Source organism: Mandrillus leucophaeus, unplaced genomic scaffold (genome assembly GCF_000951045.1).
Source record: "Mandrillus leucophaeus isolate KB7577 unplaced genomic scaffold, Mleu.le_1.0 Scaffold526, whole genome shotgun sequence".
Lineage (NCBI taxonomy): Eukaryota > Metazoa > Chordata > Mammalia > Primates > Cercopithecidae > Mandrillus > Mandrillus leucophaeus.
The window spans coordinates 934777-951192 of record NW_012105653.1 but is presented as its reverse complement, the minus strand read 5'-3'; the positions used below and the strand labels follow the sequence as shown (position 1 = coordinate 951192).

Below are 16416 nucleotides of genomic sequence, written 5' to 3'. Positions count from 1 at the left end.
AGGGAGGCAGGTGAGGGCCCCGGGTATAGACAGGAAGGGAGGCAGGTGAGGGCCCCGGGTGTAGACAGGAAGGGAGGCAGGTGAGGGCCCCGGGTGCAGACAGGGACGGGGATGAGGCGGTTGGGGGCCCAGGCCCTCACGGGATGACTGTGCCTGTCTCTTCTTCCCCTCCCATTGCATGGGCTAAAATGTGCTAAATCTCCAGCACTGGACGGGACAGAGGGAGGGACCTGGATGGACCAGAGCTCTGCCTGTTTCTGGAACACAGTGTGGGGAGGGGTGGACAAGCCTCAGAACGGGCTCCATTCCGAGGAACGGCCAGTCGCATGGGGCCTTGGATGCCCGTGGTCAGAGCGTGGGCTGCTGCAGGCTCCACTTCAGCCCTTCATTTCCTGGTAGCCACCAAACTGCCCCATGGACTCTGGGCAGATGGCCAGTGTTAGCTGGGAAGGACAGCAGTAGCCGCAGAGGTGGCAGCAAGGCCAGGACACTTTGCAATGGCATGGACGGGCAGGTGCCCAGGGACAGCGAGAGAGCAGCGGACACCTCGTTCACCCTGGCCTTCCAAGTGGTCTGCAACTCTGGGAGCTGCTAACTGGAGCAGGGTAGGTCCTCTGGGGTCCTGGGCACTGAGTCCCAGGTGACCCACACTGCACAGGACGGCCTCTCACTCGCGCTGCCCTTGCAATGAAGAGAGGCGCTGGCTGCAGCTCGCTGGCCTGTGTGACTGATAGAGGCTGACAGCCTGGAGCCCCAGGCACCCCTGGCAGGAGCTGACCCACTTTCCCTTCCCTCGGCTGGAAACCTTGGCATAACAGATGGCTGCAGGGCCCTGCTGTCCCTCTGATAGGGAGGAGAGTTTTTAATTAAAAAGGAGGCACGGAGCTCCAGAGCGGCCACACCGAGATCCGGTCCATGTGTGCTGGTCCGTCGGTACCCACAGGTGAAAGGCTGCAGCCAGGCTTATCTCAGGGTGCCCGTGTGCGCACAGAGGTGCTTATTGGGCCACGCCATGCATTGGAACTGATACTCTTCTCTCCTTTCTGAGACCTTTCTACACGAACGCACTACTTACAATGAGTCACCGAAGCAATGGCATGAGCTGTGCTGTCCAGCAGAGCTGTCCGTGGTGCCAGAAACGGCTTCTCTGCTTTTCCCCTGGCAGCCGCCGCTGCCCACACAAGACTGTTTGGCACTTTAAATGTGCTTGTGGATGTTTAGTTTTAAACTGAAAAAGCCACATGTGGCCGATGTGCTACACAGTGAAGCGAGAGCATTCGTATGCGAGGATGATCTTCAGAACCCTTTGTGCTACGTGAAGTCCTCGTTAAATGCAACGTGAAAATGCTTGTCCTTCAAAGTGTCATTTTATTACAAATAATAATGTAATAAAGTTATAAATTAATACAAATAATATTACAGATAACAATTTGTAATAAAATTATAGTAATTTTGTGATAGTCTGAGTGTGTTGATGAAGTGACCTATACATGCGTTTTTAAGCACAGTAAGCATGGGTGTAGACAGCGTAAGCGCAGGTGTAGACAGCGTCAGTGCGGGTATAGACAGCGTGTCACTTTGTCAGTGCAGAGGTGCATCCGTGGCTGTGGCTCCACCCCGACACCTGTGGCTGCTGTTTGCAGATCCTCCTTACACACCACACAGGCAGTTGGAATGGGCTTTGCCTCTGTGTTGTCTCTGTGTTTTTCTTTTAGCATATTTTTAACAGAACTATTTTATTGAGAAAAAAGCCCTTTGTCCCATCTTTTAACCCATAGCCTCTTCTTCTGTGTGAACCGGTTGAATCAAAGGGCAGTGTCCAGGCAGCTCGATTATGGTGGGGGGTGCGGCTTCACAGGGTTCTGTGCCTGGTGGATTTTGCGAGGCAGCCCCCCTGGGTGAGGTGTTGCCCTTCAGGGAAGGACTCGGTGTGGAACTGACTCTGCAGAGCCCAGTTCCTCGGAGCAGGGTCCCCACCGTGCCGCACAAAGTCGCCCTGACCGTCGCACGAGCTCCTCACCTTCACTACTATCATTCTTTGCTGGTCAGTCATAAAATGAGGCCTTAATTTTGCCCAGTGGGCTCCGTCAGTTCACTGAACGACAGCGCACAGCAGTGACACGATGACTGCAGACAGCGCTGTGTGCGTGGAAGGCACTTGCCGAGAACTGCCAGGGACACCAGCTGTTTGGCAGCTTAGTTGACAGAGACTAAGTCACATGAGAGCATGAGGGGATGAGGATGGCAGGCTCGGGATGTGAAGGGCCGGCTCCCACACCCTGGTGAGGGGACTCCGGCACCCCGCAACCGTGTTGAGGCCACAGCAGAAGCAAGGGGGCAGAGCTGCAGGGCGCTGGGCCTATGAGCTGCGAGTCCCCAGGGCCTCACAGGGGTAGCTCCTGCCAGTCTCTGGCTGCTGAGAGAGGTGCTCCTATGAGCCTGGGCAGATGCAGACCTTGGCCAGGAGCTGCGGTGGCCTGCCCAGTGTCAGGAGGGAGGTAGCCTTGGGGCCTCCCTGGAGACCTCTCCCAAGGCCCTCCCCTGAACTCCTGCGTACCCTGTGCCAAGCATGTGAGGCCTGGTCAGCACGTGGCGGGTGGGCAACCCCTTCCCACTGCCACCCAGGAGGCCCCTGGATGTGCATGGGCCATGAGACTCTTCTCTAGCAGCAGCTGTGCCTTCTCTCTCCAGGTGACGCCTTCTGGGCCCCATCTGTCCTTCCTCACAGCACCCTCAGCGCCTTAAGCCACCACCCCCAGCCACAATTTGGCAGAAGGATGGAGTCCAAGGTCTCAGAAGGTGGCCTGAATGTGACCCTTACCATCCGCCTGCTGATGCATGGAAAGGTAAGAGGAGCCACCATTGGCACTGTAGGAAAGGCGGCCGCAGCAGACAGAACCTGATACTGCCTGGGTCTTTGGATCATTTTTTAATCTTATTTTAAGCAATCTCAAACTTACAAAGCAGTTATAGGTACAGCCCCTTTGAGACTCAGTGCCAACCTGATACCTCCTGCGTGTTTCCTACCAACAGGGACCTTCTCCAGCACAGCCACACACAGCCATCCGTGTCAGGGCACCCACACGGATGCATTCCTGCCACTGGCTTCCTTCATAGCGGCCTCACGGCATCCCCTGGTGCCGTCTCGAGTCCCTTCCACCTGGAGTAGATGGTTGGCTTTGATGCTGCGGTTGACACTTTGCAGTGTGTGCGGAGTACCTGTGCCTTGGTCTAGGTCTCCTGGCCGTTGGCAGGAACACAGCAGCAGCTCTGCCCTGGGATGTGCCTGTTGACCACTCGCAGGAAACTCCTCAGACTTTCAGAGCATGTTTCTATCCTCTGGGAGTTGGGTTGCTATGTTCTTCCCCGGCTCATCCTTCCGTGACCACGTGATTTGCTCCGATGCCCTCGCTGCCCTGCTTTGGCCAGAACCCCAAGGCCTGACGAGTCCCTGTTCCTACAGCCCCATCCTACTCTCTGCTCATCTTGTCCTCCTTGTCCCAGGCCTGGAACCAACCACTCCCTCAGTAGCTCCTGTATGTGGTGGCATGTTCTGGAAGCCAGGGCGCGTGGTGCTCCTGGGCTGCTGTGGGTCCCGGGCTGCACCTCCGCAGAGCACTTCCTTCCATGTTCAACTCCCTATATGGAACCCCAGTTCCAGCCCCACAGCACAGGGTCCCCCAGTTCTTCCTGCCTCAGGTGTGCACCATGAGGAATCCAGCTGCCAGTATCTGTGTGTGGCCTCCCTCCAGGAGGAGGCTGGCGGAGGCTCTGGGCTCTAGCCCCACAGCACTGGCACATCCTAGGTTTCCAGAAGACAGCCTCCTCCTGAGGGAAGGTGGTGGTGCCCACACCCAGAGCGTTCATTCCTGCAGTGGAGACAGATGGACCTGCCTCTCCGACTGTGGGTGTCAGGAGCCAAGGCCCCACAGTAGATGAGGCTCTGTGAGGCCAGGTGCACAGCCCTATCTCCAGCAGCAGTGGCCATGCCACCCAGCTGCACTCTGTGGGGGAGGTGCCCTGGTTGACAGGGGCCCCTCCTAGTGTCCAGTGTCCCTCTCCCTCCATGGACCCCTCTGCACGCCATCCTCACGGCCTCCCTCTCCCTCCACAGACCCCTCTGCACACCGTCCTCACAGCCTCCCTCTCCCTCCACAGACCCCTCTGCGCACCGTCCTCACAGCCTCCCTCTCCCTCCACGGACCCCTCTGCACGCCATCCTCACGGCCTCCCTCTCCCTCCACGGACCCCTCTGCACACCGTCCTCACGGCCTCCCTCTCCCTCCACGGACCCCTCTGCACACCGTCCTCACTCCCTCTCCCTCCACGGACCCCTCTGCACACCGTCCTCACAGCCTCCCTCTCCCTCCACGGATCCCTCTGCACACCGTCCTCACAGCCTCCCTCTGCCTCCACGGACCCCTCTGCACACTGTCCTCACAGCCTCCCTCTGCCTCCACGGATCCGTCTGCACACCGTCCTCACAGCCTCCCTCTGCCTCCACGGATCCGTCTGCACCTGTCTCTTATACACATCTAGATGTGTATAAGAGACAGCTCTGCCTCCACGGACCCCTCTGCACACCGTCCTCACAGCCTCCCTCTGCCTCCACGGACCCCTCTGCACACCGTCCTCACAGCCTCCCTCTGCCTCCACGGATCCCTCTGCACACCGTCCTCACAGCCTCCCTCTGCCTCCACGGACCCCTCTGCACACTGTCCTCACAGCCTCCCTCTGCCTCCACGGACCCCTCTGCACACCGTCCTCACGGCCTCCGTCTCCCTCCACGGACCCCTCTGCACACCGTCCTCACGGCCTCCCTCTGCCTCCACGTACCCCTCTGCACACCATCCTCACAGCCTCCCTCTGCCTCCATGGCCCCCTCTGCACGCTGTCCTCACAGCCTCACAGAGTCACCATTGCTGGCCCTGCTTCAGGTGACAGGCCACAGTAGCACCTGTCAGCTCCGTCCCGCTGCTGGACAGGGAGATACTGGGCCACTCAGCGCAGCGGGGAGTGTGTCCCAAAACCACCTCGGGCTCACCGTCAGAACTGTGGCAGCATCTTCCAGCATTCCTTTTAACAGGCTGCCTTTTAAATAGCAGTCATGGAGCACTAGCAGTGCTAAGTTTTATTTGAGTCACACAATTGAAGGAGGCTTTATTTTTCACGCATTTCTTCCAGGGTTTCCTGGCAGCCTGAGTGCACAGGTGATGCCCCCTGAGTTACTTATCGGGGGCAGGCAGCTGCCCTCCCCCCGGGCACTTCGAGTCAGCCCATCTCTGGCCTGGTCAGGTGGGTGCCAAGGAAGCCCCGGCTCAGGGCCTCTGTATAGGCAGCCTGGCTTGTACACACACCCACCCCGCCCCCACCACCGGCAGATTCTGAATTCTCCTTCTTCACTCACACAGGGAGGTAGGCAGGTTTCGGCAATGTCTGCCTCCGGTGTTTTCCTCCTCCTGCTCTATGACATCATCTTTCTGTGATTTTTTCCCTGCAGGAAGTTGGAAGCATCATTGGGAAGGTAATTATTGATTGAATCTCTGCCTGTCTTGGGGCCTCTGTAAGGGGATGGTGAGGATGGCAGCCTCCTTGGGTGCTAGGTGGCACCCAGCAGGTGCGCCTTTCCCAGTAGGTGGGTGGTCTGTGTTCCATGAAGTCAGGACCCCAGAGGTGTCACCTTTATGCTGCGTGACATTGAAGCTGGTCCCTGGCTCTGTGCAGCCTGAGGGGAAAGGGTTCTCCCCAGCTGGTCGCCTCGCTGCCCCCTGCCCGTGGCCTTAGTGGCCAGCCCTTCTTTCCCAGTTGAAGACCCCACAAAGAATGATTTCTCACGCGTTCTTCAGACAGCTGTGTAGTCTGGGTGGTCTCCAGGAGTGCCGGTGGAGGCGGAGGCAGCAGCCCCCAGACACTTCCTTTCCAAATCAGGGCTGGCCCAGGGGAAATAAGGCCCAGTTTGGAAGTCTGCTGCCCCAGGAGGCTGAGCAGTGAGGGCCACCTCCCCGTCTTTGTCACATTTTCACCACCTCCGGGGATCCTGTGTCCTTCCCCTCAGTCTCACCATGGGGGCGCCTCTAGTAGGTCATTGTCCCGGCTTCCTCCCAAGCGCTTGAGAGGGTGCGTCTCCGAGAGTCACCACCTCCGGGAGGGCGAGCCAGAGCGCAGCTGGCCGTGGGGGGCGCCTGAGGGCACACACACTGGCACGTGCCACGAGTGAGCTGCCGTGGGGAGTCAGGTCAGACCTGCACCACCCTTGCCAGCTGTGTGCCCGTAGGTGGGTGCACTTGCCTTCCTGGGCCTCAGTTTCCCATCCGAAATGTCCGCCAGGGCGTGGTGGGCATGAAGCCTGGCCTTAGTGGAGAGGCTGGTTTGCTCCTCCAGCGCAGGTGGGAGGCTCTGTGGTGTGGGCACATGGGCCAGGCCGCTCCCCACCCACCCTGGCCGCATTGTCCTCAGTGCCAAAGGGACGCCTTTTCCTTATTGTCTAAATCTTTATTCCAGAAAGGAGAAACTGTGAAGAAGATGCGTGAGGAGGTGAGTGTGGTGGGTCCTGACCTGTCTGCAGATTCCCGGGTGAGCAGGGAGGGTCCCCAGGCTCTGCCCCTGCTGACATCCTGCCTGTGCTCTCGGCCGGGGCCTGTGGGGAGTGCAGTGCAGGGCCTCTTTCCCCCTACTCGGGCCTCCTGTGCTTCCCTGTGGGGAAGGAATCCGTTGAATTCCTTTTGCTAATTAAAATTTCCTTGTAAAGGAGATTGTTGAGAAGCATTTTACTGTTCATTCGTAGTTTGCCAGTCAGCGGACAGAGGCATGTGTTTGTGTCAATTGTCAACGGACTTTGGCCCCCGGCCCACTGGCCCAAGGGTTTCTCTGCTCTCACCCTAGAGTGGTGCGAGGATCAACATCTCAGAGGGAAACTGCCCAGAGAGGATTGTGACCATCACAGGCCCCACAGACGCCATCTTCAAGGCCTTTGCCATGATCGCATACAAGTTTGAGGAGGTAACCTGCATCCCGGGGAACCTTGGCCAGCCTGGTGGGGGCGGGCATGGTCCCAGCTGGCTCCCTGGGCCTTCTCCCTTGTACCTGGACTAGGGGATGCCCCAGCCCGCCCAGGCAGCCCCATAACCACACTCACCTCCTTTACCTCCCAGGGCCTCTCCCCAGCTCTGGTTCACCCAGTCAGGGGCCAGTGTCCCTCTGTCCTTCTGAAGCCAGCTACTCCCGGCTATGTGCCTTAAGTCCACCTCCCTCAGCTTCCCCAGACCCTGCGTTGGGGCACCTAGCATGGCCTCAGAACACCCCACCCTTCCCCCCGGGGCATGCAGCCTGGCTGACCCTCAGGCCCCACCAGCAGCACCTCCAGCCTCCAGCCAGCTCTGCCACATGGCTCGTGACGAAGCCCTGGCTGGCACAGCCCTGGTCCTCAGCCACACAGCACCATGCCTCTGGGCTCCCCATGAGAGCTGATGTAGCCTGGCTTAGATATGGATGGTAAAGGTAGAGACCATCCATGTTGGTGGTTATGAGACAGAGAGAGACAGAGACAGAGAGAAAGAAACAGAGGGAGAGAGGCAGAGGGAGACACAGAGAGAGAGAGAGAGAGAGAGAAACAGAGACAAGAGAGACAGAGAGACAGACAGAGACAGAGAGAGAGACAGAGAGCGAGGGGGAGAGAGAAAGAAAGAGCAGCACTTCTGTGTATTCTGTCATTGAGTGAAATTATAATGTCTTCTATGTGTTTCTAATTTTCTTGAAATTGCTGGAAGTTAGGGATGCATTTAGTGTCTTTGAGGGGTGACCATTAAGTAATGAGGTGCACTTTGTGGGAATAAGCGAAGAGCTCTCCAAGGGAGAATGGGCAGAGGCTCTTTAGTATTCAAAGCTGGCCATGGTGGTGGTCGGTGCCATCTTCTGTGCTTGGCAGAGACTCAAAGTCAGGCAGGAGGGGGAACTTCGGTGTGGGAGAGGAGAAGAGGGATGTGCCCTGGGGGAGGCAGTGGGGCTAGAAGTGGGACATCCCATGTGACTGGTTGGGGGAGCGTGCGAGGCCTTTTCCAGTGGGTCCTGAGTTGGAACTGGGGACGCACATGAGGGAAGCTGACTGCTCAGGGCCGAGTGCAGCAGAGGCTGTGGCCTGGCCTCCAGGGCTGGACGCTGCGGACACTGGGGCCAGTGTCCCCTATCATAGGTGGCCTAGCCACTGTCTGGAGGTTGTTTCTTAGTTTCCCCTTTTAGCTACTCTCTCATTTGCAAGAGGATAGCCAGTTCAGGAAAGGCTAGAGAGCCAGGTCACGCTGCTTGGGGATGGTTCAGTTGCCTTTTTGGTCAGCTGTGCTGTGGGGTCCTCGGGATCTTTCTGTTGCTGAGTCATCCTGGCCATTGCCTGACGGGAGACTGATGGAATGCAGCAGACCAGCATCGTGACACCAAGACAGAAACAAGAACAACCGAGTCCCTGGACAGTGGTGAGACCAAGAGCGCTGTTACCCAACCCAAGGCAAGAGGACACATCCCATAGCCATGAGGACCAGCCTCGGAGAGCCTCATGGCCGCTCCTTAGGGTGCTGGGCAGCCCGCTCCTGGGACCTTCGCTCTACAGATGGCATGTGCAGTGGCACAGACGCCAGCATGGCTGGCCAGCAAGAAACCTGCAGAAAAGCAATTACCCACCGCTGCTTATGCCCAACACATCTTCCACCCAGGGCAGGCGGTGTCCCGAATAACTTCTGCCGGAGTTGGCGATGCGTTTCTGACCGCAGTTTCTGCCTGTGTGATTCCCACTGTGGGAGACACTCAGTCATCCCTCCCACAGGGCACACACATAATCACAGGTGGCCTGGTTTTGGAACTTAAGTTTGAGTCAGAATTTCCAGCTGTGGAGATTATAGAATTAGGGTCTCTATGTACAAAGAAGTCTCAGGATACCTTTCCTAAGGTGTCTGAGTTATTCATCTGAGGCCAGCAGGGCCTGGTGACTGGCCCCAAGGAAGCAGTGTCTGGTGGAGGCATATGGAGACCAGGGAAGGGCTGTGGCTCAGGCCAAGAGGTTAGAACCGAGGCCTGTGCCCTCCAGCTTCAGTTGGGACCTGTCTTTGTTTCTCCCTCGTGGCCAGTGTTTAACGGCTGGTTGCCCTATGCAGGTTGCTGAATTTAAGTTTCAAATGACCTGGGGACTGATCAGTAAACTTTAATAATTGGTTGCTTTTCTAGGAGAAAGGGATGCTAGCAAAGTCACAGGTGATTTGTTTAGAGTCAGTTGTCCATGTAGATGCAAGCGGAAAGCATCAGCTGTCATCCCCCAGGGTCCCATTTGATGAAATTGGCGTGTCTCGAGATTTTCCTCCCTGGGGCCTGGTGGTGGGCGGTGTGTCCAGTAGTCAGTGAGAGTGAGGGCAGTGGTTACTGTTTGGGATAATCAAGAATGGCATTAGAATGAATATGTGTTAAGCTAACAATTATCATAAAGTGAAAAGAAAATAGAAAAGGGACCAGAGGTGGATGACAACCAGGGGCCCGTGGAGAATGAGTGGGAGAGTGATTAAATGTAAGCAGATAAAAAAGGAAACAAATCAGACAGAGGTCTTGTCAGGACACCTGAGCAGAAACTGGCCTTTGTCCAAGGTCTTCAGCTTGCAGGAAGGTCTCGGATCAGCCATCTGTTTCTGAAGAATGGCTGCCTCTAGAGGATCTCAGAGAACCTCAGTTTGAGGTCCTGTATGGGAGTCATTCTCTGGTTGTGTGGAATTCTGAATCGCCACTTTGGCTGTGAAATGTGAACCCAAGGACTGATTCCTTGGAGTTTCACTGCTGGGTTTGTTAGCAGTACCTGGTAGGGCCCCTTCCAATGAGGTTAGAGAAACAGATTTTCTCTGATGTCCCTTCCAATAGACAAAATCTCCTGGTTGAAGAACCTAAGGAGGATGTTTGGGAAGATGTCGTGGGAAGCAGCCGTAACCTACGCGATTACGTAGGTTACGTAGGGCTGTGCTGAGTCCTCTGCAGTCATTTGCCATCTCTGCCTGCAGCAGGACAGAATCGAGTATCAGGAATCCCTAAAGGTACGAGCCCTCCAGTCATCAGTCCATGGAGGGAGAGCTGAGGTGTCTCCAAGCAAGCAGACTGTATGGCCAAGAAAGCTCGAAGGATTCGGAGTTTTCATCTTTGGGTCCTTCGGTTTTTCCAGAAGACTGTGGATGGTCAGGACAGTGTTGTTCTTGAGTAAAGGGTAACCACTCACAGAGTTCTGTTATAATGGTTTGTGTAAAATGTATTTCTCAATCACTTCATGTAAAAGTTGGTATGCTTCAGCTTGGAAATACAAAATCAAGGAATTTTTTTAAGCAACTTTAAGGACTATAGCTTTTAAACAAGGAAATGCTTCAACCCGTCCTGAAAACAGACACACAACAATGAAAGCATTTCCAGTCCCAGGTGGACGCTGGTTAAAATCTACCTGAAGGTGTTCAGAGGGCCCTTGAGGCGTCGCTCTGGGGCGTCGTCTCACCCTCACACCATGTTGGATTGTGCTGTTGACAGATACCTGGCCTTCAAAGAACCTCAGCAGTCTTTGTAAAGCTTCCACCAGTGCTGATTGGAGATATTCATCAATTTGTCTACGGCATGATGAGTAGTGTCATGGATTGACTTAGCTAATACCCATTTGAAATCATCTGGTACCAAAGCCAGCTGTCTTGAGGGCACCAGAAAAGATTGAGTAAAGGGTACAACCAGAATTTTCAGAATTTGTCCATTCTTCCTTTTCAAAATCGGGGGCGAAGTGTTGAAATCTTACAATGGCCTCTGCTTGCCTCCAGAGATCCAGCCTTCAAGGCTTGGCTGGAGTCAGCCGTGGCTAAAGCACTGGTTGGCCAGAATGACCCCCCAGAGCACCTTCCCCAACGTCCGCATCTCCATCTGCACTGGCCTCACATCTGCAGTCACCACCTCTCTAAGAAGAAGTGTGCCTGAGAACTCAGCACGCGGCCCATGTTGGGTGGGCTTCCAGCAGAGCTAAAAGCCCCTCTGTTTCCAGAGCATCCACCGCCACGGGCCCTTGGCTAGTTGACAAGTGCCGGCGAGTGTGATGAGTTCTGTATCTGGCAGACTTTCCCCACCACAGGGGACTGTGCCGAAGGAGAGCCAGGTTAGCAGCAGCACACTGTCCCAGCCTGCTTGGGCTGCCATTGCAAAATGCCACAGCTGGGCGGCTTACACAGCAGACGCTGGTTCTCTCACAGTCCAGGAGGCTGGAAGTCTCAGATCAAGGTGCCATCAGGGCCGGTTCCTCTGAGGCCTCTTTCTTTGACTTGGAGACGCCACCTTCTTCCTGGGTCCTCACAGGGTCACCCCTCTGTGTGTGTCAGTATCCTCGTCCCTTCTTCTTACAAGGACACGAGTCAGATTACATTAGGTTCTACTGTAGGCACCCCATTTTACCTTAGTTACCTCTGTAAAGCCCCATCTCTAAACAGTCACACAAAGGATCAGGGTTTCAGTGGACGAACTTGGTCCGGTTCTGTAGCACAGGCTCTGCCTGATCACCTCCAGCTTCACTTGTGAAGTAGGACATTAGGCTGGGGTTCTTAGCAGGAGTCTGCTAAGGCTGCAGGTGGGTAGGGTCCCTCCACAGGCTTCCTTGTCTTGAACAAAGGAGGGCGTCACCAGGACTGAACTGAATTGCTAGGGAGATGTAGGTCTTCTAGGTCTTAATGAGCACCTGGAAAAAGCAGGAGAGGGCTTCAGTGACCCCCAGGGCGTGACTGTCCAGGTTAATCATTGTCCTTCCCAGTGAGGACAAAACATGCTCACTCTCCTGGTCTAGCGGCAGCCCTGGAGGGACAGCGTGAACACCTGCCACCACGAAGCAAGTGGCTTTGGGAAGAATGGACAGCGAAGTTGTGTTTTGGTTCAGTACACCTAGGAAGTAAGGGAGAATAATTTTGTTGGTGGCCCTGAGGTCTTCAGCAGATCAGTATCTCTGTCTGTTTGGTATCAGTAGTTTGAGCCCTTCTTTTGGATTTGGTGTCACGGGATTGTGGAGAATTTCGGGTCATGTTTTGGTGGAACCTCTCAGAGCCTTTGGAGGCTCCGCCCCAGTCATTTTGCCTGTGTTAGTGGGATTGTGTCAGGTGCAGCGTCAAGACCCTTGTCTGGAGTCTGCACCCACCTCGTGAGGCGGGGGTCTGCCCAGAGCCCACACAGCTTGCCAGTGGGCTGAGTTCTCTAGGAGCTCAGGAAACAGTGTCTCTGATGTGCATTTAAGATGCCATTCCATTTTCAAGCAAAGTCTCTGCCTACTAAATTTTCAGGGGTGGAGTCCCAGAGCAGGAATGAATGTTTTCCAGTCAAGGGCCCAAGGGTTAGAGTTCAGGGCTGGGAATAGGGAGAGAAAACACGGCGGGTTATTTGAAATGCCTTCCAGGGTGTGGTGTATCTAAACTGAGGAGGAGGATGACATGAGACCTTTCTGCAGGTCGGATGTAAGAACAGTCGCCATAGCCACCAGGAGGATGAGGAAGACCACCTGCGTCCAGCATTAGTCACTCTGAGGGCTGAAGGCCAGGTGGGATGGCGGCCGCCCGTTCCTTCGTCGGGCTCCCTCACTGCCTGGACCCAGGATCTTTCTGTGTCTCAGTTGTTATTTATGGGGATGGGATCATCTTTTCTCTGACGTCCGTTCTGAATGCAGCAGCTATAATGAGCGTCCTTGTCCAGTGCTGGGGCTGGTGAGGGGCGCCTAGCTCTCTGACCTGCAGGAATCCTGGCTCATTTTTGTTCCAGAGCTTTTTCAGTGTGTTCTGCCAGTGGCTGTCATTCAGCAGAAGGGCTATTCCCATCCCCATTTCTGTTTTCGCGTGGGGCTTCACTCCACTGACCTCATGGGGCGACAGGGCTGCCCTTATGCCAGCACTGACCTCATGGGACGACAGGGCTGCCCTCACGCCAGCGCTGATCTCATGGGGCGACAGGACTGCCCTCAAGCCAGCGCTGACCTCATGGGGCGACAGGGCTGCCCTCATGCCAGCCTTGAAGGGTAGAGACAGTCGGGGTTGTCAGAAGGGACTTTCTGTCTGTCCCCCAATCTCCAGTCGTTTCATCTTACAGCTGTGTTTGTGATTGTTCTAATCAGTTCCTGCTGGGGATGTTTTAGGAGTGGCATTTAGGACTTTGCTGTGGGACCTTTTTTGATCCTCGGGTTTATTTGTTGACAGAGTTCAGGTAACTCTGGGTCATGTGCAACCAAAATAATTCTAAATTCTTCTGTTGGTCATTGCAGGTCTGGTCTGGGTGTAGGGAATCCATAAGTACAGCTCTGAATTCAGCTGCAATCCAAGGGTTAGCTTCTGGAGTTGCCTATTCACCTGGCTTTTGGGGGGTTGGGTTTTTACAGACAGCTGGCATTTGCGGGTTTTAGGAGGGCTGGAAAAGATAGAGGTGGAGTCGATGGAGGAACTGGAAGGGAAGGACAGGGCAGGGGGAGTGCTGGGCAGGGGCAGTGGGAGGAAAAGGAGGGGAGAGCTTATGAGCCTGGGGGTCTGGTTTGTTGCTGATGTCTGCCAGGTTGCTGACTAGCTTTAGCCGAAGAATGTTTAGTGAAGCTATTTTTAAATCAGAACTTCATTTGGAGGCCTCTTCATACCAATCAAAAGACGCTGCCCATTGGGCCTGAAAAAATCTTATTATCTTTCTTTTTTAAGGTGCCTCTCAATGAACAATTTTGTTAAAGTCAAATGTTCCCCAGAGCAGCCACTGAGGCCCAGTCATCCTTGGGGAATTGAAACCACTGGAGAAACAGGCACCCGAGTCCGGATTGCAATGAGTCCATTCAAGAGTTTTCCTGGGAGAGGAGGAGATGGAGACATGGCCCCATGAGAGCGGGTGGCAGGAAGTGGGAATTCAGTGCCCGTGCCTGTGCCTCAGGTCCCCAGCCTTGACACACAGAGGCTCTCCCCAGCCCCAGCAGGTACAACACCGGAGAGAACGCTCTGGGTCAAAGTCAAGCTCCTAGCACAAAAAATAGACAAACGGGAACAGCATCCTATTTTCTTGGTAGTCTATAGCAGTTTGTCCAGGCACACACTGACCCAGGCCTTGTTTCTAAGAGGGCACTTTTTGTGGAGTCCAAATTGTGTTGCCCTGAATCATAGCTCAGGCATGATGGACCCAGAGCTGGGGGGTCTGGGGGAGCCTCCGTGTCACTGCCTCTGCCAAGCTCTTTACCGCGCTCTGCAGCGAGCTCCAGGCCACAGCCTGGACACTTCCCATGCAGCTGATGGAAGCCCTGTCCCCCATGGGTTACCAGCCTGAACCCAAAGCCCAGCTGCGTCTCCTGGGTGTCAGGACCATGAGCCAAACACCAGCTGCCCAGGGCGGTGGGCACTGGCTCACCCCCCCCTCAGCCTTTGCTGCCCCCTCACACTTCTACGTTAACCACACGTCTCCTTCCCCAGACCAGACCCCAGGAGCCATTCTCTGCCCCCGTGCCCTCGACACCTAGTTGTGGCCTGTCCCTGGCAGCGCTGCTTCACCTGGCCCTGGGCATCTACCCAGCCCTGCTAGTCTCCAGCCTCCATTCTCCCCTCCCCTTAGGCCAGTGTCTACACTTCCTGTGTCAGTCTGTCTAGCCACACCCCCTGCCCACCAGGTCTCCACGACCAAGGCCAGACCTGCCCCAACCCCACTATGGCACAGTGACCATCCTGCCTTGCCGTCTGTGTGCCGTGTTGGGCCTGCACGTCCATCTCAGCAGCATCTCCTGGTCCTCCCTGGCCTGGCCTGGCCACTGTGTCCTCGGCTGTGCACGGGAGGGGCTCTGTGGGCTTCTGAGCGTGAGAAGTCAGGACGCACCCCCTGCACTCCTCCTGCTTTCTCACTGTGTGAGGCCTGATGTGCTGCCAACACACGTGTCTCTCCCCTAGGATATCATCAACTCCATGAGCAACAGCCCTGCCACCAGCAAGCCCCCAGTGACGCTGAGGCTGGTGGTGCCTGCCAGCCAGTGCGGGTCCCTGATCGGCAAAGGAGGCTCCAAGATCAAGGAGATCAGGGAGGTAACAGGACCTTCCCAGCCTGGGCTGCTGCGGAGCCTCTAGGCAGGCTGCGGGTGGTGGCCACAGGCCAGGCAGCCTTCCTGAGCCTCATCCCTGCAGTCTGTAAGCCCAGTGCTGGCCATGCAGACCCCACAGCTCCAAGTCCGAAACAGGAACACAGGACCCATGAGCAAGTGCAAGTGTGCTGCAGGGACCCGGCCCCACCACAGCCCTCCCACCCACAGCTCCCCCCTCTACTGCCCACCTATGGACCCCCCCCCACTGCCCACCTATGGACCCCCCACCCACTGCTCACCTATGGATCCTGCCTACCAACTGCACACCTATAGGCCATGCTGGGGACAGGGAGGAACTAGCTGGTCTCATGGCTCTGGGCAAGGGAGGCTCTGGGCACTGGGCACTGTATCTGCTCCCTGTGAGGGGCCTCCATGGCACCTGGAGACAGCCCTGAGCCATCGGCCTGTCCCAATGGGCAGAGTTTGCAGGTGTGAACTTCACATTCACACATTTGTCCCGTTTCAAGGAAAGCCTGAATCCTTTCCCTACGCAGCAGGGCAGCCGCCCCAATCTTCATTTCCTTTCCCAAGACCAGAGTCCACCTTTCTCTGTGACCTAAAACTCCACAGAGAGAGAATTCCATCTATTTGAAAGGAGTCATTTGTCTCCCTGAAAACGCGTCTGGTTAGATGCCTCCTGTCTAGCCTTGGCCAGGTGTCACTTGCGCCCGAGGGAAGGCATAGGGCCGGGTGCCAGGCTGTGGTGGCAGCAGCGGCACACGGGGGCAGTGCTGGGATGGGGGCGGGGGAGGGGGCATGTGACTGAGTGCCAGGCTGTGGTGGCAGCAGTGGCACGGGGGCGGTGCTGGGATGGGGGCGGGGGGGCACGTGACTGAGTGCCAGTCTGTGGTGGCAGGGGCGGTGCTGGGATGGGGGCGGGGGAGGGGCGCGTGGGCTGTATGCAGGTTTCTAAGGAAGTGTTCTCAAGCTGCCTTGGGTGCCGAGACCCGGGAGGTGCTGCTGCCCCACGTGCTGCCACCCTGGTGCTCCCTTCCAACGTCCCCTCTCTCCAGTCCACAGGTGCCCAGGTGCAGGTGGCCGGGGACATGCTGCCCAACTCCACGGAGCGGGCGGTGACCATCTCGGGGACCCCAGATGCCATCATCCAGTGTGTCAAGCAGATCTGTGTGGTCATGCTGGAGGTACCGTCTGCATGCCAGGACCAGCCCACGTCAGTGCTGTGTTTGGCCTCCTGGCACTATAGGCAAAGGCTTGGAAGCCCCGGTTGCCCCGAGGACTCACACAGTTGGGACTGTGGAGGGCTCCTGACCTGGGCTTCCAAGGCAGCCTGAACGAGAGCTGTGTCGGTG

At 56.3% G+C, this 16416-nt stretch overlaps 1 protein-coding gene across 1 annotated transcript in view; it reads left to right on the top strand.

Moving 5' to 3' along the window:
* Positions 1 to 16416, top strand: part of PCBP3 (poly(rC) binding protein 3) — a 196275-nt gene that overhangs the window by 148572 nt on the left and 31287 nt on the right. Inside the window, exons 4-9 of the mRNA XM_011996843.1 lie at positions 2692 to 2846; positions 5501 to 5524; positions 6502 to 6534; positions 6883 to 6999; positions 14919 to 15050; positions 16120 to 16248. Of these exons, the coding sequence (XP_011852233.1) occupies positions 2692 to 2846; positions 5501 to 5524; positions 6502 to 6534; positions 6883 to 6999; positions 14919 to 15050; positions 16120 to 16248 (590 nt within the window). The remainder of the gene's footprint in view (positions 1 to 2691; positions 2847 to 5500; positions 5525 to 6501; positions 6535 to 6882; positions 7000 to 14918; positions 15051 to 16119; positions 16249 to 16416) is intronic.